This window comes from Motacilla alba, chromosome Z (assembly GCF_015832195.1).
Source record: "Motacilla alba alba isolate MOTALB_02 chromosome Z, Motacilla_alba_V1.0_pri, whole genome shotgun sequence".
In the NCBI taxonomy this organism is placed as follows: Eukaryota; Metazoa; Chordata; class Aves; order Passeriformes; family Motacillidae; genus Motacilla; species Motacilla alba.
In genome coordinates, this window is record NC_052046.1 from 55,483,408 (window position 1) to 55,510,780 (window position 27,373).

Genomic DNA, 27,373 nt, shown 5'->3' on the forward strand with positions numbered 1-27,373 from the left:
AGCTTGGCAGAAAAAAAAATTTGTCCTTTGAACCAATAAGACAAACATTAGCAGTGACATGACTTTGTGGTGAAGGCTAACGACGTGCTAGCTGTATAGGCAGGAGTCAGTAATCAATTTACAGAATTGATTCTACTCAGCACTTCTGAGATGGCATGTGTGGCTGTGTCTTGCTTTAGGCTCCTCCAAGAAAGACACTTATGTAAATAGATTAAGTCTAGCAAAGGGGCATCACAATTTCCAGAGGTTAGCCATATGTTTTTTGATGACAGGATGAAAGAAAACTTCTGACTATCAATACCTGCTTCCTTCTATCCTGAAAAGAATTCCTTTATTGCAGGACCATTCTTGGTGCAAGAGGATATTATCACATCAATTAGAAAGCAGGTCTCATATTTCACTCATGGTCTCATTTAAGAGACTCAATTCCTCATGGTTCTTTCTCTAGAGTAGTACTCTTTGTGGCTGATAGAATAAAATGTCCTATATATAGAAAATCATACATGTCACACTACACCAAACTGAATAAGCTGCATGCCACTGGGGGGACTGATACCCACTCTGAGTTTAATTTTCTTGATCTTGGGAAGGTAAAACAGATTTAGCCTGCCTTTTTCAACCAATTACTGTCATCCTATTCTATCATGTCATCTCCCATCCTAATTAGTTAGTTGGTTTCTTTTATTATTTCTAACATCTTAAGTCTGCTAATATTCTGCTCACTAACTTTTTAAATTTTGAATGCGAATGTTAGGCTGCTCAAGGCAAACATGTTTGCACTGAGCAAATTTCTAAGTGTTTAAGTGATCTGGAAAAGATAAAGATACTGTACTGATTTCTGCTCACACTTTTTTTTTAATCTGAAGAACATCACAATATAACCTTTAAACTACTCTAGCTAGAACTTGTAAAAAGAAGAAGAAAAAAAAGCACTGTATATGCATTATAACAAGACATACACATATAGTCCAGTTCTCTTAAATTAACCATAAAAGCACCATAGCCTGTACTTTTTGTACAGAGTGGTCTTCTTGAAGAACACAGCTCTTTGCAGAGGCTCTATAATTGGTACATTCCTCAAGAACAAGTGAGCAAGATCACTTAAAAGAAGCATCACAGAAGGCTCAAGTAAGAACTTTCAAAGAAAGAATGAATGTCAAGGAATTCATGGCAACTGAAGAAGCCACAGAAAACTGCCAAAGTATAATTCAACACTGAAAGAAATTACTCATCCTGAAAGAACTGTGGCAAAAAGCAGGGGTGAGGGGAAATATTTGCTTTCCAGCCTTTCATTATCTCCCTCAGTGTCTCAAACAGACATGCCAACTTAATAGCTAAAAATTGAACTATTTTTCTGAAATGCTCCCTCCCTCTCCAAAACATAATTTGAGTCTGAAGATAAATAAATATTCATGTGTTCTTTTACCCAAAAGTGGGATTCCATTTGATAAACTATGACTGCCCCACCAAACTTCTAAACTATTCACAAACAACTCTTTTATGAAGCAGATTAGGTATCTAAAAGCACCTGTGATCCAGCTGCACAGATTCCAGTGACATGAGATGCTTCCCTCATTTACTGAGGATAAAAAGAAGAATTGCCTCTTCAATCCTGCAACTCAAAGGATCAAAACCAAGTTCTGCATGTGGTGATGAAGACTACTAACCTACTGGAACTATAGAGTCAGAAGAGTGACTCAGAGTCAGAGCAGTGTTAAATTTCAGATATTATGAACAAGAGTTTCTAAAACTATTTTAGCAGATTAAGCTAGTATTTGCTAATATTATCTTAAGCACATGCTCAGTGGATTAACTGCACTGGTTTTTGCATCATTCACTTCCAATGAACATATCAAACAACGAAAAGAAGAAATGTGTTAGGTTTAGGTCCTAACTGAAAAGGGAATTTTTCTGACCATTTTGCTTGATTTAGCAAGTGCTGAGCAAAGGGCACCATGCTTATGTCATCTGAAACCATCCAAGACACAAACTGAGACTGAGAGAATCTTTTGAGCTATTTCAACAGTGGGAAATCTGTCTAAAGTGTTCCTAATCTGATTGCAGACTACAGGCATGGAAATAGAAATTGTGAATATTAGTACTTGTCTTGTCCATCTTTTGACAATAGAAACACTGAGAGTTCATGATACTGGATATCAAGTAATTTTTTTCTTCTAATAAATCCAGTAGTCACTAAGGGAAGTGAAAGAAATGGTAAGTTTATACTGCAGATTAAGTTCAGCACAATTCCTACTTCCAAATATAATATTAAGTGGCACGATTATTTGAGCACAAGTTTCTTTCCCAGAAGAGAAATTCAGCAATGAGTGTATTAAGGAACTGCAGGAGAAGCATAAACCTACAAAAATTTGCAGTCAACTGTCTGCTTTGGCAAGCAGTAACATCAAACACGGGGGATGCTTTCAGTTAACACTTTCACAAGTCCCCTAATGACAATGTATCAGCTGACAATCAGAGTACATTTTAGTTCTCTTCTTCACACTATATATCTTTTTTTCTTAAGCAAGGAAATACATACACCATATGAAATTTATAAATCATCATTTTTTGAGGAGAACCAATTATCTATATTTTTAAAATTGAAATTTTAAAATTCTATGGCTGTATGGTTGTATTTGTGTTATTTCTGTCAGCATCTCATAAACACAATCTCAAAATTATGTCTACTAAACAGTATTAAAAACCCTCAAACTCCTAAGCATTTTGCAATAAATGAGAAAGAACTAGAAATGAAAGTTTATTTAAAGATGAAACCCTGTTGGAACGTTGGGGGACGAAAGACAGATGATGGACTCTGGACATGGTTAAGAGATTTGGTAACAGGATAAGATATTTGGTAACAGAATGCCTTGGCAAAAGCAAACTGAACGTTGAAAATTAGACCTAAATTGCAAGAAGATTGAATCTCACGGGTTTACCGGAAGAAGAAAATCCCATTAAACTCTGCAAGCAAGAAATGTTATTATATGCATAATTTTGTGTACGTGATTTTAACCTAATCATTGTAGTACACATTACTAGTCTCCCTGAAATAGTATAGAAGTGCTTGAATCCCACAATAAATTTGGATTCTAAACACCGAGTCAGTCTCCCTGTCTCTCTCCATCGCCGACAAAACCCCCATACAAAAGGAAGAGTATGCTACTTCAAGGTACTCAAGTGTTGCTAAGCAAACCATATACAACATCACAAAAATAGTCAAGATCTAAGTTGAAATGCATACAGCAATGTAGAACTCAAAATAAAGTCTATGGTTATCACAAAAGAAAAACAAAGAACTTTTCTATGGAAAAAAGTTTGCTCTGTAGACTCAGAGAAGCTAAACCTTTGAACTACAATTCAAGAATGAATGATGGGGTTTGGATACAATGAAAATATACAGGTCAAGAGAAAAGACAAAGCAAATAAGTGTGAGTATTAACTGGTCACTTCCAGCTCATAAATTCACATTTTAACACTTGGTCTCTTGACAAAATCAAAGACTACTACTGCATGCTACTGTCTTTGTCACATTTCTGTTGTGTACTCATTCTATTATTTAACTCAACTTTAAGAAATGGAAGTTCCTGGGATGTATTTTAAAATAACAGAGAAATATCAGCTACAAACCTTGCATAAGTGTTTATCAAATACTGTGAACTATTTTGACAACTTACACAATCTTTTTTATTGATATAGGAATTAGTTGAAACCTTGTAGGGTTGAAAACCCAGATTTCTGTAAATAAGCTTTTACCCATTAATAAATAGAGGGAAAAATAGAAATAAAACTTAACTAAACTTGGATGGGTTTTAAAAGTAATACAAAAACTGTTCAGAATTGTCTCTGTAAATTTACACAAATAACACATACATAAACAATGTCATGCAAAGGAGATTCATTACAAGGAATACATATCAGCAATTCAGAACAAAAGAAAATAAGTAACCACTGAGTTCAACTTTTATAAAGTTTCTTTAAGTTCTAAACTCAAATCTGCAATGGTAATGCTAACACAGTAAGCCATTTCAAAAAGCTTACAATGTTGAAATTGCAATTATCACTTGGCCTGTATCTTGACACAGTTTTTTCCTAGGTTTATTTTGACCACTATGGGTTGTTTTTTAAACTGAAAAGATATAAAGCATTTTCAAACTATGTCAAGCAACTCTTTTCTGATTGCACTGTGGGAGCCTTTACAGTCCTGATTAGTTTATAGTTAAGGTTTAGGGAGTCCTAAAGGAGACTGTATAACTGGAAAATGTATCCTGAAAATTTGCAGTAACAACATACCAAATTTGGCAATAATGAAGGTTTTGTAACTATGAGTGACATACACGACTGCAATTTCTAATTTTAGGACTACACTACTCCTATGTCTGTCTACTAGATGAATTGAAAATGGTTTTTGAAATAACTATTCAGCTCCCACACAGACTTTTCAGCTTTTAAAAAGATACAGAAAAAAAAACCCCAAACAACTTGTTTTGCAAGGCAGTTGAAAGAGTAATAAAAACTAGCAGACTGAAAAGCTCCAGAATTTATTACTTCTTCCAGAAGAAATGTCTTGCTCTTATTTATACTCACATGTTATACTTTCTAGCAGTGTTGCCAAGTTTAAAAGATAGCCCATCAGATGGGGGAAAAGTGACTTAAAGCCATACAAAGCCTAGAAACTTGTGTACTGCTTTTCAGTTTTATGCACACCTGAAACTGCTTAATGGCCTTGAGTCTTCTGCAAAAAGAGGTTATGCTGCTTTTAAGTATATCAGGTAGATTTTAGCACATTTCTTCAGTAAGTCTTTGTCAAGAATAAGCATTTTCTTATCTGCTTCCAAAACAAGCTGACCTTCTGACAATGTAATCTACTCCAAAGTAGTTTTGAAGATCGCTTTGTTGACAAGAAACAGGGCAGCAGCAATCCTAGGTACTCTAGATTAGGTTGTCAGAGAAGGACTTCCAGCTCTTCTGGAAGGTACACTGAGTCCTTGATTTGAGAGGAATGAGCATTCTAAATTAGCAGGAGTCTACTGGCATTTCCTAGAAGACTATCAGGATCTTCTAATATGGCAGGTCAGAATTCTAAATGTGATTCTACATCTTGAGAACAACCTCAAAGTCCTTTGTTTACTACAATTAACTTTATGAAAAAATTCACTCTTTCTTACTTGTAACACATATAGAAATGCACCATCAAGAGCAGGAAAGCATGCAGCATCCTCTTTTATGTGCAAATGCTTCATTTTTGTCCTTCAACTATGATTGCCACAGTCTCACCTGGCAGTATTAAAACAAGGATATTCAGAAATCAAGAGAGATCAAATATATGCAGATAATAGTTTATGGTGGTATTGCATACATTTCCAAAGGTACTGATCTTGACCCACAATTACAGATTCTGCTGTTTTCAGTATGATACAATAGTCTGGGCTCTATTTTTCACAATATATTACTTTTGATTATTCCTCCTTTTTTTAGTTTATTTTTTTTTAATACTCACCCATTTCGAATATAGGAAGAGGTAGCATATTTAAAACTGTGCTATAGAATCAGTAATGCTAAAATAATTACTTCCAGTTTCTTTTAGATTATAGCTAGGCATCAGCAAGAAAATCTTTGTAACATTGCTTACTTATCAAGTTATTAAAATAGGAGAAATGCTCCCACCATCTGCATATAAACAGGGCTTCTGCAAAATGTACCCTCTTGCTAGAACAAAATATCCTAGTACTCATCATTTTTAATTGTCAGCAGTTCTAAAGATACCATCAGGAGCCCTCACACAGCTCCAAATCTAAGGTACATGTACACATGTGCACTTGGGCCTCAATGCATTAAAGAAAAGGTAATTTAGAAAGACAGCCTGAACTATAGCATAAACTTTCTCTCTGCACTTATGAGTTTAAAGGGCTCCTTCCCTCCAGAGTTGCTGACCCTGGGTTAACCCATTGCCAGAAGACTCTAGTTAGTCCTCCAGCAAACAACTGCCTCCTGAGTAATACACATCCCTTAAGTCAGCCATTGCTCATCAGCTGCTTTCAGCATTCACAGGTAAGACAAGCAGGAGACTTCTACACTCCCCTGCATACAGATAAAAGGAATTAAGAGAGGAGGCTCATGACAGCCTAAAATAAACATCCAAACAAACACTAAGACATTTTTCCCATTTGTCCCAGGGAATTTTATCTGGAAAATAAAACCATGCAGAGAATCTAATTTCTAATAGAGCTGAATACATAAGATGGAATAACCCACTGAGGAAACCGACTCCTTCCCAAGGATTACAAGTTGTAAAGACTGCAGCAGGATGACTCCTTGGAGAAATAAGCACAACCAACCACAATCTCCTAATGCATATTGTTGCTGGTATGGACAGATATCAGTGGGCTAGCCCAGGAGCTGCAGTAGTCAGGGAAGCCTTCCTCTGAGTCCATGAGGTTAACTATTGCCTTTTCAACCATTTTCCTCCAGAGTCATGGAAGACTGTTACAGACAGGAAAGCCAAATGAAGAAAAAAATCAGACAGAAAAAGACTGCAAACCAAGCTTTGCATGCTCTTTATCACAGTCCTTAAAAAGGGACAGCAGCATTGCTTATTACAGTAACCAAAAAATAAGTTCTAAGACACTGGGTCAACATAGTGTCAAATAATTTTTTTCTTATCCAAAGCTTAAGTTAAATAGCCTAATAATCCTTGCAAGGAAGATAGGACAGCAGAAGCAGGTCTGTTTTCTTCCCCTCAGAAAACAAAGGTGTTTGAGAAGATATAGACAGTACATCAACAGAGAAATATCTAGGTAAGCAAAGCTGAACTGCACTTTCTCTTTAGTCTTCTAATTTTTAGAAGGGTAAAAATTCTCCTATGTAAAACTAGAGTAGAACACACATGCACATTACACATACTTCTGTAAAAAAACTCATATAGAAAATATAGGAAGAGGCTGGTCTTATATGTCATAATGCAAAATTCATTTTAATTTTCTACTAGTCTGAAATTACTTCAAGTCAGGAGAACCAAGACAGGCAGAAACTTTATCCAACTTTTACAGGTAAAATACTACTCTGACAGAAATTTGTCACAGCAAATGATTCTTCCTACAGCATTATGATTCAAGTACATTTACCTGCAGTAAGGGCAAAATATGCCCTTTTCATGGGTCTGTATATTTATGATAGCCTTGGAAAATGAGAGAAAACCTGCGAGTAGGTGTTTGATATAGACTGTGAGAGAGCAAAGAGCATTACATATGTCTGAGGATACCACTACCAAGGTAATAGTAAAGCAAAAAATTGTAGTATTACTCCCACTCTCTGATCATTCACATTATACAGAATGATTTACTGGAATTCCTTTACAGGAAAAATATTGTAAACTTACAGTTTACACTAAGATATGTATAGTCTTAATTAACCAAGAAAATGAAGTATTTGACTACATAGAGTCTTTATGCTATCTATCTTACTTGTGCATCCACTTCCCAGAAATATGTCTTAATCATTCTTGTTTCCCAATTCAGTTGCTTGTACGATGGATGAAAATTGCAGGAAGAGATACCTGTTGTTGCTAAGTAAAGTCTCCCAGATTTACAACCCACATTCAGGAGCAAAAAAAGGATAAAAGCAACTTCCCCCTCAACAGTCCAATGTCTGTTCATGTAACAAAATAGTGAATAGTGTCATAGTTGTCAAGAGTGCTTTTTGAGATATATTTCAAGTCAACGGTCACCCCAAAGTCAAAGAAGCACTAGTGACTAAGATAGTTTCAACATGCAGCATAAGCTTTACTTTGCAAAAGGATGGTAGAAACCCATGCCTAAAATTTTATCTACCATTTAATAATCTTTAATTTGTTTCACTGAAGCACAAAATCCAGCTTATTTATCAAGAAGTGTTTAACAAAAATATAAATGTTACACTGTGTGAATTATGTTTATTATTCTAATTTTTCGGTTTCCATTCCTTTAAAATAAAACCATCAGAACAGCCTCATAGACAGTGTTTGTACCTGTTGGTAGCTCAAAACAGATTAAACCTCAAGGGCCAAGACTGGCATACCACTGCCATCAATGTAACTCAGAGAAGAGAGTACATCACCCATCACATGAATATCAAAAGAATTTTGTTGTTGTATCAGTCATTATAACCTTTATAGACCTCATATGACAATACACCAAAGTCTCTTGCCTACAGCCTGCTGTTAGAATGGAGCTGGTTTCCAATAACGCAAAGTAAGGATAAAAAAATAAATTTCTTATTTTATTTCTTCCACTGAAGTATTTGAGTTTTAGGAAAATTTTGATGATTCCATGTTTATACTCACATGACTGCGTTTGGAAAAAAGCAAACACAACAATAATTCTTAGAAAATGCATTTTGAATTCCTTAGAAATTAGAAAAAGATCCAAACGCATTAAGATAGGTTAAACTTTTGCATGTATATGCATATTCTGCCTCATACAACAAAAGAGGACTAAGTAGTTTATCACAAAAACCATGCTGGGTCATAATAACGGCCCGCTAAGCACCACATTTGACTTTCTAGAATTACAAAACAGTATACTTTAGGAAAGAGTTCAAGGGATAAAGCAAGAATACATAAAGAGTGATTAATAACTTTCATGGTAAAGTATTATTTTATATTGTAAAATATAATGCAGTATTTTAATAATATAAAATAATTTAATACTTATATTATTCAGCACTCTCTGAAAAACATGTTTCTACATTTTTTTCAAAATTCAGTTGTTGAAGTTCTATATGGTATTATCAAAGTTGATATATACGAAATCATGAAAATTTATGATGTCCCTTCCAAAATCAGTACTATGCAAAGGCAAGTGGAAAATTAGCACTGCATGGTAAATTAATGTTACCAGAGTGTAGCAAGCACTGCTACCTTTATCAGAAATCCCAGAACTTCACAGAAGGTACTGTAGAGAAAGTTATTTTCATTACTCGCTACTTCCTCTCTTAAAATAGCAATCTGACATGTTAGCAGCAGTCAGTGTGCTTTGATATTTCTGATTGTAGGTTCATAGGCTTCTTCTATGAACATTCTGTACAGTTTAATATGACACACTTAGTTCTTTGTTTTTGTATGTGCATGCATATCTGTAAGACTAATAAATCAGACATTTCCATCTAAATGCTGAAGACCTTTTGTCCAGGCCAGACAGAGGTATAAGAAAAAGACAGTTCTTCCGCAGGCAGTATGCCTACCACCTGTACAACAACTCATTTATAAACCAAATAATCTACAGAAATCACTCTGATCCAACAGCAAGGCAAGCAATAGCTCTGTGCAAGCAACAATACAAACAGAAGCTAATACAGAGTCCTTCACTTTCTCCACCATCTCTCTGCTATTTTTGCTCCTGACAATGCCCAAATTTTATCATTAATGCAACTTTAATTCTGCATTTACCTGCTTCTATATTATGAAAAAATGTTTAGCCACATGACTCATGTTTTTAATATGACACAATTCCATCATATATGAGAAGGCACTGAAGTGCAAGACAAGACATGGCTAATTAAATACGAAGGAAGAAAGGAGAAACACAAACACATCTGATATAAAAATCACACTAAGTCCTCAATTTTGCCTGTTAGCTAGGATGCAGGAAATTATAGGATCTGGTGGACATGGGTAAGAAATGTTCTAGAGACAAGCTTAACAATTAAAAAGCATCAATCTCTTTATCCTTGACAGAACTCTCTCACTAAAAACAGTTGACAGTGCTTGGTGAAAATGTAACTGGAAGCTTGCTAGAAAAAAAAATGAATTCTCTTAAAAAAAAAGGACCATTTTGTTAATTATGTAAAAGCCCCTAAATTAGTTCATGTAGCATTTACAGTTCTGACTTTGGTCCTTTAAAATATCTTATAGAAACTATACTCTATATTACACCAAATGCTGCTGATTTCTTACATTTCAATTTATTTGTAGTGCAGTATTTCCCATTCTCACACTGGAGCTTGACTGTCATTTTCATTGAGCAATACTCAATTTATTTGTAGTGCAGTATTTCCCATTCTCACACTGGAGCTTGACAGTCATTTTCACTGAGCAATACTCAGTTCAGTCAGTAAGCATGCACTTTGTCAAAACCCTCAAAAGAGTCACAAGACCAGCTGCAAAACTTAGGCTGGAATTGCTTTCAGTAGAACAAAAGCTGGTATTTCAGATTTTATCCATCCCAACCTCAACAAACACATACACACCACCATTTTAACTATATATATGTTTGAACTGCAGAAAAAAGTAACCAAGAGCCCTGACCTATTAGATTCAAGTAATTTTTAGTGAGATGTCTGCTCTGTCCCAGCACTCCTAAAACTGATCACCAGAAAGGTTACTTTACAGAGAAAGCACACAAGAAGGGCTATATGCTGTAGGTGACACTTTTTTAACACTGATGTAGTGTGAATGCACTTTGTTACAAATTAATCTGCTACATGCTGTACCTATTGAGTGAAACACAGAAAAAATTGCTGGGATATTTGGATGTTTCACAAAACAACTAAGGTTTAAAAATAAAGTCTTTGATGATCAGGCATCTCCTATTGCCTGAGACAGTCAAGATTATCAAAACCATATTTTTCAGCAGGTTCTCTTGTTAAAGAACCAGGGAGGTGACACACATTCAAGAAGCAAAGGAACTAATAAAGCCTCTGTTTGTGTTTTTTACTGCTAGCATTCCAGCACACTTAATTCAGCTTTTCTCCATCTGGTATTTCTCCATACCTATTATGACAGCTAGAAAAGGCAAGAGGCATCACATGGTGCTGCTGGTACTAAGATAGGCTCCTGTCAACTAGCTGGTCCCATACCACTCCTCCAGGTACACAACAGTTGCTTTCACTCCACAGGCATAAGGAAAGCAGAAACTATGAGATCTTGCTTTCCTAAAAAAGGAAAGCTTATCAGAAATATTTATTAAATAGCTGCTACAGCAGAGGAAGGATACAACTGAACTTGCAGTGATTCCACATCCTTTGAAGACCCAGAGCACATTTCCTAAAATGGATGACATGCACAACTACTTAACACTCATACAGATAACAAATTTCCAGCTAGCTGTGAAAATGGTAACTTACGTCATCATGTCTAATGTTGAAGAATGTTCACTGTCAAATAATTGAGTGTTGCTGGTATCTATTACAAGGTTGCCTAAAAATAATATAGAATGAAAGATGTAAAATTGTAAAGATTCCACAACAGTTTATATCCAGTCATCTATATGTTTCCAAAGTCTGTACACGAAGGTCAAAGAGACAGAGTATCCCTATGCTCCAGCTAACTAGCTTTTGATACAGAAATGTTGGAATCATTTAGATTAGCCAGCTTGCAATCAGGTAGCAGAACAATTGGATGTGCAGTGAAGCCGTTCTGTGGAGTGGGACCTGTGAGTCCTTCAGGTCAGCAAGCTGTCCATGAGCCAGCAGTACGTCCTAGTGGCACATTGGGAAGAGCATTGCCAGCAAGTTGAGGAAGGTGATCCTGCCTCTCTACTCAGCCTTGTTGAGGCCACATCTGGAATGCTGTGTCCATTTCTGGGTTCCTCTCTAGAAGGGAGTCATGGAGCCCCTGGAGCAGGTCCAGTGGAGGGCTAAAACCATGATTAATGTATGTACATATTAAAGACATTTTACACCATTGCTCATCCCTCAGAAGATGGGAGAGAAATGCATAATGGGAAATGCAGATTAAATGCATAAACAAGCAACAACAAATAATCCTATTTTCTAAACACTCACTCTTTGGTTTAGTCAGAGAGAGAAATTTTACCTATTCAAAGATAGAACTACTTAACCCAAAATAAAATCCCTACACAGACACTCTTCTTTAAGCAATGGTGCATTGGTTTTGGTTTATGTATATTCTATATCAACTTAAGATAACAATCAGTAGGGTCTATCCAACTAAGGGCATTCACAAAAGCTATGGGCTAGCCAGATTTACTTACACTGCCTGTAACATTACACATGTAAGTAACTGGTACAGGTCCATAGATCATGTCCTTTATCCACAGAATTTAAAAAACAATAGAAGCAATATAAAGAAGCTGTATCCACATATCTAAATAGTACAATAAATTTAGTATTGACTTTCTTGAGAAAATTAGCTGAAATCCCAAAATGATGACTTCCTTCAACAAATTAAAGACTGCCATTATTAGAGAAAGACAGATAAAAACCCCACAATTACACATTCATTTCTTCCTTACTTCAACTAAGAGTAAGTAGCATTGCCCATAAGGAACAAACAGCACCTAAATCCACACAAGGTGTTCACCTTAATTAACACAATCCTGCACTGGCTTCTTACTAAATCCTTACTATGCAGACTTTTATAAATCCATTTTGTCCTATAAATCCTGTATCTTGAAGAGCTCAACTGTCTGCTCATGACACCTCACCACAGTCTAGTCAAGGTCAATGATCTGAAACATACAAGAAATAAGGGTGTTCCCAAAAATGTTACTGCATAGGAACTTTAGAAAAGCAGCCCAACTGTACCAACCTTCAGGGTGTGCACAATATATAAGCATGGCTTTGTGTGAAAAAAGAGGCTTATGTAATTGCTCTTGAGTTACTACTGCCTGTGGTAGTAGTAACTTGTGATGGAAGGGGAATTACATGTACATCTTGCCATGCATGCAATTACACACATGGCAAGAAAGTGTTCTTTCCTCCATAAAAATAAAAAATGAAAACCTACAAAATAATTGCATGTGATAATTTGTTGTTATAGCTTCAAAACGGCAAAAAAATGGTGACAATGAAGTGACAAGAATAGGCACACAATTTTAACTGGCAGATATAAGAATACCCCATGTAACACAGGCAACATTGCCTATAATACACCAATGGAGATTATGGTCAACACAAGGACTTACACAGAACAAAACAATTTGCTGCTGTTGAAATTCTGTGATAGCAGCCTTCATGGTATTGCCACAAAATGGGCTTACATTGTGATCCATTGGGAAAACACATTTTTTTTAATGCTGACAAAAACAAAGTCTGAATAAAACTTTCTATGATGTCTTGATTCTTAAATTAAAACAAAAAATCATAGTCACGTACAGAAAGTGTTAAATCACAGCAAAGGGCTAATTATACCACACTAACTTCCTTTTGTCTAGTATAAAAGGACATTTTTTACTTTGCCTGGCTGAGTGTAATAGCCTATGAATTATGAGATCAAAGCAGCAAACTGTATGTTTTCTAAAGTAAGAGTTTCCTTCACCAAGTTTTACACTTACTACAGCTGAAAGAGCTGTGTGAAGGGATCAGCACTAAACCCAAAGGACAGGCTGTGCACAGCAAGAAAGAGAGCAACTCCCTCGTGCTTTTTGCAGGTCACTACCAAGGACCATGTTAGCAGATCCACACCAGACCCTTAACAGGCAGCTCTGCTGCTACCAGTAATTAGCTTGGACAGCTCTGGCTCCAGGAGTAGCAGCAAGGCTACACCATAATGAGCTCAGCTGGGATTAGCAGGACAGGGCAGGGAACCAAGAGAGCTGAGGCATTCTGCATTGCGTATGTATCACAGAGATCAAACAAGGATGGCTGGCTAGGTTATCCCCTCACCACCTCATTCCAAAAATGAAGCACGGCAGTGTGTAAAATACAGGCTAATGAAGAGCGACACCTCCAACAGATGAGAGCCACATTAATTAACACAATCCCTAGATCATGGAATACAGTTTCTGTTAGTGCTAGCAAACTTGTAACTTGTCACTGATTTAAGGGGGAGAGAGAAGGAAGAAAAAAATAAAAGAGGTGATGTTTTCCTTTTCTGCTTTTGGTAGATGTTTTTATAATGGAATTTTGAAAGGAAATCTGTTTGTATGGCCTGTAAAGCACTTCAGAAAAAAACCCAGCATGTTTCTTTATTTAAACACCATTTAAGGAACAAACTCACTTCTCAATCAACAGCTTTTTGTTCTCCCTTTTGAAAAAAGCCAGTTCATTCCACATCACATCAGGATCCTCTTGACAAAGCTGACAGGAGCCTGTATGCTGGTATCTGCTTTTACTATTTTCAAGGCTGTTTATGAGTTAAAAAGGTTGCTTGTTTTCAAATATCTAAATGTTTTAGGAGAACCAGAATAAAAGCACCTCTGCTTTCAGAAAATACAGATTTTTCAAGTACAGCATCCATTGAATCTGAATTTTGTATGAAGTATACATTCTGAGGCATGAAATCTTAACTGTGGTAATAAAGAGAAGTTCAATTACATAGTTTCAGACAGATATTGTGCTAGTATGACACCATGCCTCCCAGGTGACGTGGCAGAATAGTGTAACCCATGTTCTGACATTACTTTAAATAACAGTAGGAGAAAGAAGAAGTTAAAATCATCACATAATCTCTTGAAAATTAAGGGAGACTCATCAGCTCCCCTAACACCCTAGCAAACCAATCTGGAAGTTGCAACTAATGCCCACTCTAAATCACACTGTTGTTCTACAGTTTAATAAAGGAATTAACTATCTATGGACAAGATTATGTATTAAGAAAAAGCATATTGACTTTAGAAGCACAGAAAAATAAAATTAAAATATTTAACAGTTTTTCTGTCATTAAAATATTTTTAAGTATTTTAATAATGCCAAAGATAAAAACTGTATTAAAAATCCTTTATGAAATCAATTTAAAACTCTGCAATCCAAATTCCTACTGGGCATAGAAATAAACTCTCAGACAATGTGGTAACCTCCTAAGGCCCTCATCATCTTTGCAGTCACGTATATCAATGCAAGTTGTATGTACACTGACAGGTGGATTAGGTCCCATCAGCTGCCATCTCAATAACAGATACTAATCTATGAAGAATATGGAGAATGGGGTCCTCCATCACTTACAAAGGATCAGAAATGCCACATAAGCACCTGATACTGAGTTCTCAATGCACAATTTACATTACAGCAGCACTTCACAGCTTTTTGAGATACCAAAATAGGAGAGTCTTATCGTTACAGACTGCTTTTATTTGTGTCTTGTCTACTTTCCTTTGTTTAAGTATATTAAAAATGAAAACTAAACCTCCTTTAGTGTGGCTTCATACAAATCTAATCTAGCAACAAAGACTATTGAAACCCTGTTATTTTCAGCTCATCTTAAACAGAGATGAAAAAATTAGATGACTAAGTAAAGACTTATACTATATCATTATATTCTCACCATATACTATATCATTATATTCTCCCCAATACCTACTTTTCCCAAATACATTCATTATAACACAAGCTTGTCTCATTTACTTTAAACAGAAGTCACCCTTGTCTCTCTTTCCCTTTTCTTTTTAAGTTTTTTAACTATCAGAACCAGAACACCCAGTGCTTCACTGTATATCAAGTTTAAGATTTTAATGTCTTTATCTCATTCAATTTTTTTTACCTTGTTAGCCTTGGACTCTCAGTGGGTATGAAAGCCTGTCTAGGTAGAGACACAGAATTAAATCATTTCATTGAATTTAGTAACTATCATCCTTAAGTCACTTCCAGATTGCACTAAATTTAAAACAGTGAACTAAAAGAAAAAAAAAAAACACCATCTTTTTCCTAAAAAAGCGAAACAATTTCATTATAATTTATCCAAATATATTTGCCCTTATGCTTAGGTATTTAAAAAAAGGATCTTGTCTACCACCGATGCCTGTAGCAATTTTGTACTTCACCATTCTTTCTATACACATCTTTTTTTTTTTCCTTTTTTAAAGACAAACCGCTCCTACGTAAATGCTAGTATTTCAAAGCAATGCAAATCTACTAAGATAGGCCATAGCATTACTTATATATAAGGAACAGTTTACCATTCACAGTAGGATGCTTTATGTCACCCCAGACTCTGAACAGCTACCAGTTTTGCAGCATTTTCTGTGACTCTCCTTTTCTTCAGACGGAGATAAAATTAGTGTCAAGATTAGACAGTATTGTTCTAACTGCAAAAATAATTATTTTTAGTAAAACACACAAGTGTTTACTGAGCTCTTTTAGGTGCATGCTAAAGCCCCGCTAAAGCCACAAGGAAATTACTATCTTGAAACAGGTCCTGAAAAACAGCAGTGCTTGATAACTGAACTGATAAGAAATGTTTTCATCCCTCCCATTGCATCTGTTTACCAAAATATCTGTCTGCTAAGGACTTAAAAAAAAGAAATTTCTGCATAAAATTTTCACTGTTCCGTATAGAGCCTAAGGGAGAATGATATACAGAATGTTCATTATGCAAATTTTATGTGGTAAAGTCTTTCCTCTTTCCATTAATAAAGAAATATTACTGCATTTTTTTGGTAAAATTATCAGAAATAATTTATTTTTAAATAATTTAACAGATGAAAACACCCTGCTTTCATGCACATATTATTTTACTTCTCCCCTATAAGAAGGGAGATTTTAGCCTCAGTTAATATATGAATCACATAATGTTAGAGAGGGTATGATTTCTATGTTTTAATGAATAAAACTATTTTTAAAAACTATTTGAAATGTAATGAGCAACTGCTGTGTTACTTAAAATTAAAAACATACAGTCAACAAAATAAATGAGTGAGGAATTAGACAAACATAAGTAAGCAGTCCTAGCTGACCTTTGTCCAGTACTCAGGCTCTCAATGAGAGCCTAAATGAAATAAGTCAAGATGTCAGCTCAATATATTTCCTCTTGGTTTCAACTACAATTTTTCTCACGTAGGGGTAAGCCATGCATTCTGCTGTAACAAAGGGTAGTCTTGATCACGACACAGTACCTTCTTCCTTCAAATCATATTCTCTTTTGAATACCTATGTAATGCTTCTGTTCAGATTTTTTTCAGATGTTTTTTAATGAGCTATGTAACTTACCTGCTATTGCCCTCTTCCCACTGCTTTAACTGCTCTTTTAGCGCTCTGTAGTTGGTCTGTAACATCTGCAGCCTTTCTTCGTGTTTTCCATAGGCTGCTCTTAGCTCATAAGATTATCAAGACTGTATGAAACCAGAAAAACAAAATCAGAGTTGGACAAAATGTAAGCGAGTGTTACACAGATCACATTAAATCAAAGTTCTCTTTTAGCAACTACTATGAGACTCAAAAATCTAAATAGAAAGATTAGGACTCACAGTCCTTGAGGTCAAAGTTTTCTTATTACTACTTTGGAAAATTCTGCTGATTTGGCAATTCACTTAAATATTCATGCTGCTGAAAGTTTTAAAAATTTACTACCAAAATGCCAGCTTTTATCTGGTGAATGCATAAGCCTAATACATTTTAAAACACATAGACTGAAAAAGGATTGTTGACACTGTTTTTTCATTCAAACTACTTTCTTTCCTTTTTTCTCCAATGGAAAAGTGATCTATGTATTTTCAAGGGAAATACTGGCCACATGAAAAAAAACTTACATTTAAATGGCTTCAGGATTTCCTCACATAATAAGCTGTTTCTGTAAATATATATACACCTGCAACACCCAGACTTTGTCCTGTAATAATGCAGAAAACAAGGAATAAAAAAAAAAATTTTACAATACCTTTTATATATTCAAAACCATTCAAAAATGTTCCGAAATAAAAGTAAAATACACCCTGATTATTAATACAGGATAACATCATGTAAGCTTAAAACCAGACTTTTCTAAATGACAATACAGTCCTCTGGCAAAAAAAAAAATAACACTAAGAAGAAGAAGCATTTAACACTATAAAGCAAGTCAAACTCTGGCATACTCTAATACACTAGTAAAGAATTCATCAGCAAAGAATTCATTGTGCTGTAGCAAAATTTGCAATCAGAGCTTCATTTTCAGTTCAATGGGAGCTCTGCTTGTAGAGCAACTACAGAACTAAACAAATCAGAATACCTTATTTGCAAGTATTTACACTGCTTATATGCAAGGAGGACTTTTCAGCACTAGTCAATAAATGAGACAAACCAATAGTCAGAGCTGCAAACAATAAAAATTGGATCCCACTATAAAAACACTGCAAGGGTTTCCAGAGTGCTCATAACTACAAAGTACCTATACTAAGCTTGGCTTATCAAATGGAGCCCAGCTTTCATGATGCACAAAGTTGAAAGACACCAGCTAAAGTTTCAAATGGTACTATACACAAAATTCCAGAAGTTTTCTGGAAGTGACTCAGGAAACAAAAAGAAGATTTAGGAATGCAATCAAGTCCAAAGTGACCCTACCACTAAATAATTTCCGAAAGCAGTGGTGGTAGGTTTTTTTCCTGAAACAACCTCTAAACCAAATACATTTTTAAATTTTGAACTGTTAAAAAAAGTACTTTTGACCGGTTTTAAGTGACTCATGTAAATACCACAATGAAATTAAAAACAACCGCATAAATAACAATATAAATCTTAGACTAAGAGCACATAGACCATTGACAAGCTTTGCAAGAGGAAATTTTCACAAGAATAAAATTACAGATGTTGTGTTTTCAAGAGAAGTTAATGAAACAACTGTTCTGAGACTGTTTGATATTGTTAGCAAAAACTGGTCAAGTCTGGCAGGGCACTAGAAAATAATATCTTCAATATAAATCCTGAGAAGCTTATTAGTGTCAATGTCCTTTCAGAGATGCAACCAACTGTAGAATTTGGCCTTTCCTATTAATGGATCTGCATTTTTCATTATTGCTTACCTGTTCTATTATCCATTCTGTTACAGTTATTGCCTTCCCTTATCACTTGCTCTGCTCTTGCAAAAATAGAAATTAGACAATTAACTGCCCTAATCACTCTCTCTATTGAATTAAGCACTTCAGGACTTAAAATATTCACTGAAATTTTCATAATCTGTTAGATTAATCTCTGTCTAAATTATGTTATATTTCATAACTAAACTGTCTTGTACACAGTTTTGTATATAGTCACAGACATGGGACAGAACAACCATCTCTTGCAGTGCTGGACCTCCAGATTATTCTCCAGCTGTCCCCTGTCATCCATAGGACTTCCCATGCAATAATGAATAACAGTAACATAAAGTTCAATCTGCAGAAGGAAAAACCTCCTGACTGACTTTTTTCCTTTTGGCAGGCTGCTCAGACAAGTCAAAAGATTCTAATCACTAATGCAAATTTTTATTAAATTGACCTTCTATTACAGTAAAAAAGAAATTTAAAACACTACACTGACTCAATTAGTTGACTGTGTTTAGGTTTACAAGAACTGAGGCCTGTAATAGTTACAAAAATAGTTTTTTCCACCAACAGTTATGTGTATAAAATGCAATATTCATCTATTTTCAGCATCTGAACTCTATACATGGAATAGGACTACATATAAAATATGAGGTAAATGTGAGTGTGGACTTGCTCACACAAACAAGTATTAAGGTGGCCCTTAAGACTGGTGTGCATATTCTAGTTTTATTTACCTCCAAAAATTTTAGAACCTGAAACGGATGAGAGAGCTCAAAGGGAAGAGCTCCTCTTGGTTTTGAGACCTTTCCAGTTAAAGCCAGGATTATCTCCTCTAGGCTACAGCAGCGATCACAGGTCTAGAAGCAGTACAGGAGAAGATCAATGTATTCTTAGATTGTAAGAAATAGCTACATCTCAACAACCAAACTCTTACCCACTTTTTATAGACCCACAGTAGATGGAAGTACTTATGCTTTGCACCAATCTAAGTAGCAGCTTGATAATTTGTTATTTAAAAGCCAAAAAAAAAAACCCTCATATTTATTTACATTCTCTTCTGTAACCAAGGGTGCAATCAGGCATGCTCTGTTAATTTTTAGTATCCCAGAAACAAAGCCAATTCTGTGTAAAAACTCTGAATCTAAATGATTACCCCATTATACTAGCAGTGAAGATACTAAGAGCCAACTTTTCTTGTTGAGAAATGAGTCAGCTGAGAGAATGGGAAAAACCTGTGAATGGGACCTTGACCTTTTCTGCTCCTTTGCAATACTGACTGAGGGATTCCTGAAAACCCCAGAAATACACCTGTTCTTTTTTTTTTCTTTTTATTTTTATAGACAACACTTGGTTTGGAGAGGCAATAATGCAAGGACCAGTTTTGAAATTGTGGGTCAAATCCATTTTTCATTGCTGGAAACAATGCCTGAGAGAAGGCTAGCATTAAGAAATCACAGAATAGCCACAGAAATGTTCTGACATTAACTTCATGACAGCTTAGTTCACTGTCATGCTGGTAGTAGCCTCATTGAAATATGAATGTAGTGCCACAACAGTATTTATTATGATGACCAGTGCCTCTACAGCTTCTTTTCAATACATAAGAGCATTCTGCAAAAGAAGCCAAGTAGATTTTCAAGAGAAAATGCAAGAAGTTAAGGTGTTCACTTTCAAGGGGAGAGTCAGGTCTCAAAGACATCATGGATGATAGATAGAGATCCCACACCTGTAACATCACAAAGCTCCACAGATTTTTAAATTATACTTTAAGATTAAATAGAAGATAAATAAAGGCAGCATGGTGAATGGTACAAATGATTATATGAGGTTATGCACGGACAGTTGTTTCTCTTCTGCATTTGCTTTCCTTCAATCCTCTTTCCAGAAGAAATTTGTAGCTCTTTATCATTTAAAGCAACAGCCATAGACACTGAAGTGTGTTTTGCTTCCAAGAGCAGAATAGCTGCAGCCTACAGTTCCAGAATAATCTGTAGCATGAGTGTCAGGCTGGCCAACTAAGAGCAGTAAACAGGAAGTGTCCCAAAGGCCAATTCTCAGGTTTAGCTGGTGGGACATGCCTTAGAATTCTCAACAGAGAGAAAAAACAAAACAAAATTAATTTTCCGTCTCCCTGGAGTAAGACAACCTGGAAGACTGAATTTGAAATCTAAATAACCTCTCCTGTTCATATACTCTACATGTGTTAAGACAGTGTTTTAAATTCTCCCAAGTATACAGATGGATGAACTGTGGCATTTTGCTGAAATACACTTCCCACTTACAGTTTTTCTAAAATTAACTTATCACTATGGTTGGTAGAACTTCCAAATTTTTTCACTTACATAACTTTTATTATAGGATGTTCAATAAAACCAATTCTCCTTTAGGCTACACATACTTGAAAATATCTTTCAAATTCCATAACTGAACAATGCAGTTAAGCAATACAAAAAAGAGAAGAAGGTGAGGGAGGAAAGGCAAGAAAGAAGAGGATGAATTTTAAGTGTTTAAGAAAATATGACTCAGGGTTTGCATTTTGCATTCAGAGGTGCAATTTTAAACCAATAGTTTGGTCAAAAGTTACTGTATCTCTGTAGCAAAATACCAAACCAACAAAAACACAACTACAAAAATCTGTGAAACAGGGACTAAATGAGCAATTCTAAAACAAGCTCAATTAAGATTTTCTGTGAAGGGGTGGAGCGAGGGGGATTGTTATTGTTTCTTTAAACAGCATCTTTTAGACCAGCAACTAACTGACTCACAACTTATACAGTTTCCAGGGGTCTTTTTTATGTTACTGACTTCAGCATTTTCAAGTGTGGCTTTATTGTACAGAAAAGAAGTATTTGTACTTTCAGTCCTTCTACTTTCCAATTTACTCCATATGAACATTTCAATTTCCCAGAATATATATATTCAAACACAAACTTTGAAAATGTATCAGACAAGTATGTGTTACTGATAACAGCTCAATTAAGCTTCCACAGGACTGCAAGATTACTCACACTGTAAAGCAAAAAGGTAAACTAATGGAGAGTGCTCTCTGATCCAAGGAGACCTATAGTCCATAAAAGTATGTGTATTTTTAATTTTTAAAATGTCTGTTTGTTTTGGTATATCTTTATCTATGCAAACCTATAGCTAGCAGGCTTTTTATTTATTTTTATTTAATGTTCACCTTTAGTAGTGTCTTCTCTAAGTTTTCAATCTTCCTTTCAGCTATTTTAAGCTTCTTTAGTTCTTCTGACTCTCTAAAAGAGCTCTTTGGGGACAGAGACCTTGAACGTTTCACAGGTGGTTCCTGGAGAATAAAACAAGGACATGGTTGAACTAGTTGGAACACCAGATTATGAAAGACATGCAGAATTAAAGAAGAAGTAATTTTGAATACTAATAATGAATTATAAAAAAAAAAAATCTGCATGGAATACCAGAGAAATAACAAGCAGAATTACCACAGCGCTACCACTAAAGGTTTCTCTGTGACTCGTTAATGAGAAAATTCATTTACATTTACATTGTTTCTTTCAGAATAATGATGTCCCATTAGGGAAGACTAAAGGGTTATAGACTCAGAAATGCAAGAAACCTCATTACAAAGGAGGGGATAGAGGCTGGTCTAATTGCTCTATAAGGGTCCAAGGTTACACTTGATAGGACAACCAGAAACAAGAGGGAAAGGATTTTTTTCCCTTTGAAATAGTTTAACACACTGTGAAGTTGAAGGAACAATATGCTTGAGGAATATAAATACAACAGACAGTAGATCTTATACCATAATGACCATATGGTCATTAACTATAATGTGACTAACTAGAGACAAGAATATGTGTTTATATTATGTACAGCTTCATACAGCAATCTGGAGAAAGAGTATGTGAAAGTAACACTTAAACTGGGCAGCTTTCTTGTTCAGTCTATGTCATATGTCCTTATGGCAGAGAAAGAAAGGCCTCATAAAATTAGACTTTCAGATTTTTGGGATAACTTTGGTTAAGAACAGTGAAATACCAACACACACTTAATGCCAATCAGGCAAAATACTGTTGTGCCAGCACATGAAGTCAAAAAAGAAACTTAAGGTAAATCATGATTATTCTTGTTGCATTATGCCACTTTCTCTGGTAAAACCCCGATACACAATAAAAGGAATTAGGGATAAATTCTTCTTCAATACTGTAGACATCAATATTTTCACTACTCCATTAAATTAATTTACTCTTGAAGAGTATCTTAATTAGCAACTGACATTTTTTTCTTTAACCACTACCTTCCAGCATGAAATATTTATAAGACATCATATACCACATTTTCATTTTAAATAGTATGGGTTTCCAAAAAGAAGAAAAAAAAATCTATCATGAAATATCAGAGAACAGTAGCATCTCATATTTATATTTATGAATGAAATATTTCCAACGTGGTTTTGTCATTTGATTTCAGGATTCTTTTGCTTATGACACATACCTGAAACAGACATAAGAAAGTCCAACAAACAATCAAGCAAAATTTTTTTTAGAAAAAGTGTTACACCCTCACAAAAAAACCCCAACCAAAACCAAAACTAATCCAAACAAAACAAAAATAGTAACAACCCAAAACAAAAAACCTAACAACCCAAAAAACCCAAAACAACCTAAAACAAAAAAAAACCAAACCCAAGAATAAACCAAACCAAACCAATCCCCACACGTACCCCTCCCCCCTCTCCCTCCCCCAAAACCAAACCAGAACTAACATCTGGAAAGAATTTTAGTACATTTAAAATCCAAATACTAAAAAATATTATCATCTTCAAAGTCCTAGATTTTGTATATAAAATGAAGAGCTTTTTTAAAAAAAAAGCAACCATAACCCAACCCTCCTATCTTCTACATTCCTTAATCATTATATACAGTCTTATTATATATATGACTGTACTATGCATTATTTTTCAATAATTGTTTTCCAGGTAAATGCTATACTGGTATACAGAAAATCTGGAATACACACAGTTTCTCTGAAATCAGAAATAAAGGGTTGAAGCACTCTGCTTGCTGCCAAAGCGAAGGACAACAAAGGAAAAGGAGTGGATCAACCAGCAACAGACTCTTTAGAATTAATAGGTAGAGAAAACCTGAGAAGGAACAGAGAAAAGATAAAAAAATACAGAAAAAGGTAAAGTTCACTGTCTTGCTAGTCTAGTCACAGCTGATCAGATACAATGAGTACATAAGAATTTTTTATACACATATATACATATAGATAGATACATATATTATACACACATTGAGAGTTTATATATAGCTACCTGGGAATGCGCTAGAGCCAAGGTATGTGAAAAAAATGAGAAAACTTTTAACTGCTCATAGATACAGAAATGATTCTCTGTGACAATGGATGGGATTGGTGCTATGTACTAAGAACATTCTATTACTTTCAGCTTTTTAGTGATCAGACTAAAGGTCTGCTGAGAAGGGACGCTGGATCTGGGCTTTACAGTTGCACACAGGTAGTTTGAACCCAATCTTTGCTAAGGAGGTAAAGAGTTCTATCAAGAGAAAGGAGATTGTGTAGTAAAATACACTGTGATTGCCTGGGGCTGCTGCAAAACTCAGTTTGAAAGATGGCATGTGTAAAAATCCTCTCACAAGTGCAAACTTTACTGCTCTTGCTGCCGTCAAATATAAACATTGTATTTTTAATTCAGTCCTCAAATTCTACAGAAAAATTTGACATATCTCTACTAAATATATACAGAAATATATATAATGTTTCAAAATTTAATGTTTCAAAAATTTTCTACATGCTTAGGAGTAAAAAAACCCTCTAATTTTATCAGCGAAGATTGTTAATCCAAGTCAGGAAAGGAATCTGGATCAGAATATTTTTCATTGAATGTTCCTTAAACATTTTTATCAAAGACTAAAGCAAATAGCAAAAAAACAGAAATAAACAGAGTTTCTAATATATAGTAGATATGAAATTTTGTGACAGAAGATTTAGGATAAAGAAATAGCAGGTAAGTGGATGGGACACACATTAACTGATAATGGAGGCACACAAGCAGAAAAAGAAAATATGCCTATTTCTAGACAACCTTCTATTACCTGTCTGCACAATGAAAGACCCCATGGGACGAAACCACGTCCTTGAATTCACGAAGCCACGTACTTGAATTCAACAGGTTTCATGTTGAAAAAAGTGCCAAAACAGATAAAGCCAGATAAAACAAACAAACAAGGAAAACCCCAAAACAACCACCCAAAAAACCCAAAACAAAAACAACAACAACAACAAAAAAAACCATCAACAAAAAAACCCTAAAACCCAAACCAAAGTAGGGAAGTCAGAACTTCTCCTGAAATATCTTAGGAACACTTTCTGTACAGGCTTGATATAAATGACTGCCAAGATACAGCTCCGAGGACAGTGGACAGAAATCTTAATGTTTTTATCAATTAAAGAAACAGAAAAATTGTTGAGGCTGAACCCAAGACTGACCAGACAGAGGTGGGGGTTTTCAGAAAGAAAAATGGTAAATTCTTAATTCGCTATGTTTCAACAGGAACTTTACTAGCACTGCAAGTCAACCCATGTCTTTCAGTATCTTGACACTACAGATCTAAAAGAATGATGTAGAATGTATATGAATAAAAGGCAAGTCTAACTCCCATGCACCATACCATGGGAAAGTTTATCTAAAAGAAAACCACAAACCCTATTGAATAAACCAGCAGACATATGAATGCCAGTTTAATCAGCTAACAGAAATCATATACTGCTCACAAAGTTTAAGCTCCAAGAAGAGCTCTAGGAAGGTCAAGCCACTAACTCCTAAGTCTTCATAGACAACAGCACTTAGCCACACCACTTTTCACACAGACAGGACTATGATTGTTACAACTGCCTCTAAATACACACTTAACAATATCATGAAACAGGACATCACAATCACATTCAACAAAGCTTTTAAACACCTCTCAAAGAATAAGTTGTTTCTATTACTCAGTACAACTGTGGGCAAGGTATGTGGATGTCTGCAATTCACAGAGAAACCAACACAAGGCTATAGATGTATCTATGCTGTTGCATATATAAACACAGCCGGAAGCATGCAGTCATGTGGCCATACATCTCAATTTACCACAGTAGTGAAAGTTTCTGCTTGTACCAGACTCTTCTTTTCAACACCCTTCCAACTATTCCTTCCTTCAAAGCCTTTGAAATCTTTTTAGAGCAGTAAGTCATCAAAGCAGTGTCATTCTGATCAGAAGTGATTCCACACTTATTTGTTCTTTGTATCCTGGGAATGTGTATATAGGGGGAATGAAGAGCAGCACAATAGTCTTTGTAAAGTAAAAAGGACCATCTTTTCAAAACAAACACTGAATATCCCACATATTCTTCCTCTGCAATCATGCGCTAATAACTTCTGACAGTAATGAATTTGTCATAAAATGCTGAAAAACAAGGGAATGAGAAGATTCTGAAAGGAAAAAGGGTAAAGTACTACCACAGCAATACTGCCTTGTCCATTTTAGAAATTCCAGAGTATTTCCACAATTTCACTTACTGTGCTGCCTACATACAAAGATCGTCAATTGAGTTCCCAAAAGTTTTAATAGAGATTTGTGTGCTCTTGTGAAAAGTGGACATATCAAACAGCCTCAGACTCAGACCTACATATCAAACAGGAAGAGAATTTCTATAATAGGCTTTAAAATCTGTATTTAGTTTTACTCAAGGCAGTGTAATTGCTTTATTTTGACACAGTTCATGACAAACACAGCAGTCTCATTTACTTTCCCCTGAGGAAACAGAAAAAGACATTGTGGGGTGCTAACCTTGGCAAAGGATCAAACACCACTCAACTGCTCTCCCCATTTCCTTCCCCGCTAGGACAGGAGAAAACAGGATGATAAAGGTGGCGGGTTTACCACTTAGCATCATGGGCTGACTCAACTTGAAGAAAATCTATATAAATTACTGCCACTTAAAATGTATTCAGGTTGTAAGAAATAAAGAAAAAAAATTAACACCGTCTTCCCTACCCAAAAGAAGCTCCCAACTTCCCAGGCATAACTTCATACCATCGCCCCTGACTCCTTTAACACCTGCTGAGCCATGCAGGCAGAAGGTTTACAACCATGCTTAACAGCTCCCATTGGGCCATTCTTTCCTCCTGACACTTTTCTCCTACTCCCGCACAGGGCCTCTTCACAAGCTACAGTCCAGGATAAACCTATTCCAGAGCGGGTCTTCCATGGACCATAGCTGATGTAAGAGAGGATCCTGCCCCAGCATCTACTCCCCTCCACAAGCTGTGGCTTCCATGAGCAAATATCCACTTGCTCTGGGCTCCTCCACAAGCTATATTATTGATATCTGCTCCACAGTGCTCCTCTCCCTGGGCCGCAGAGAAATACCTGTTTCCAGCACATGAAGCAAACCCTCCCTCTCCTCCTTCCTGACCTTCACATTTGTCAGGCTGTTTCTTACCTTCTGTTCTTCAGTCTATACTGCCCTGTGTAGCTTTTTGTTTTTTCTTAAGCACATTTTCACAGAAATGCCCACCACATGCTCCTGAAGAAATGTTCTAAAGTCTGTTTTTTCCCAAAAATAACATGCAATGCAGATAATTAAGAAAGAAAAAGCTATACATTTTAAAAAGAAAATTTTATGAGATACCATATTTGGATAAAGTAGAAGATTTCAGAGGAAGTGGACATGATGGTCCA

General features: G+C 35.5%; 1 protein-coding gene across 1 annotated transcript in view; it reads right to left on the reverse strand.

Moving 5' to 3' along the window:
- Positions 1–27,373, reverse strand: part of CNTLN (centlein) — a 171,360-nt gene that overhangs the window by 77,348 nt on the left and 66,639 nt on the right. The window contains 3 exon segments of the mRNA XM_038125582.1: positions 13,937–14,062; positions 16,861–16,964; positions 21,874–21,954. Of these exon segments, the coding sequence (XP_037981510.1) occupies positions 13,937–14,062; positions 16,861–16,964; positions 21,874–21,954 (311 nt within the window).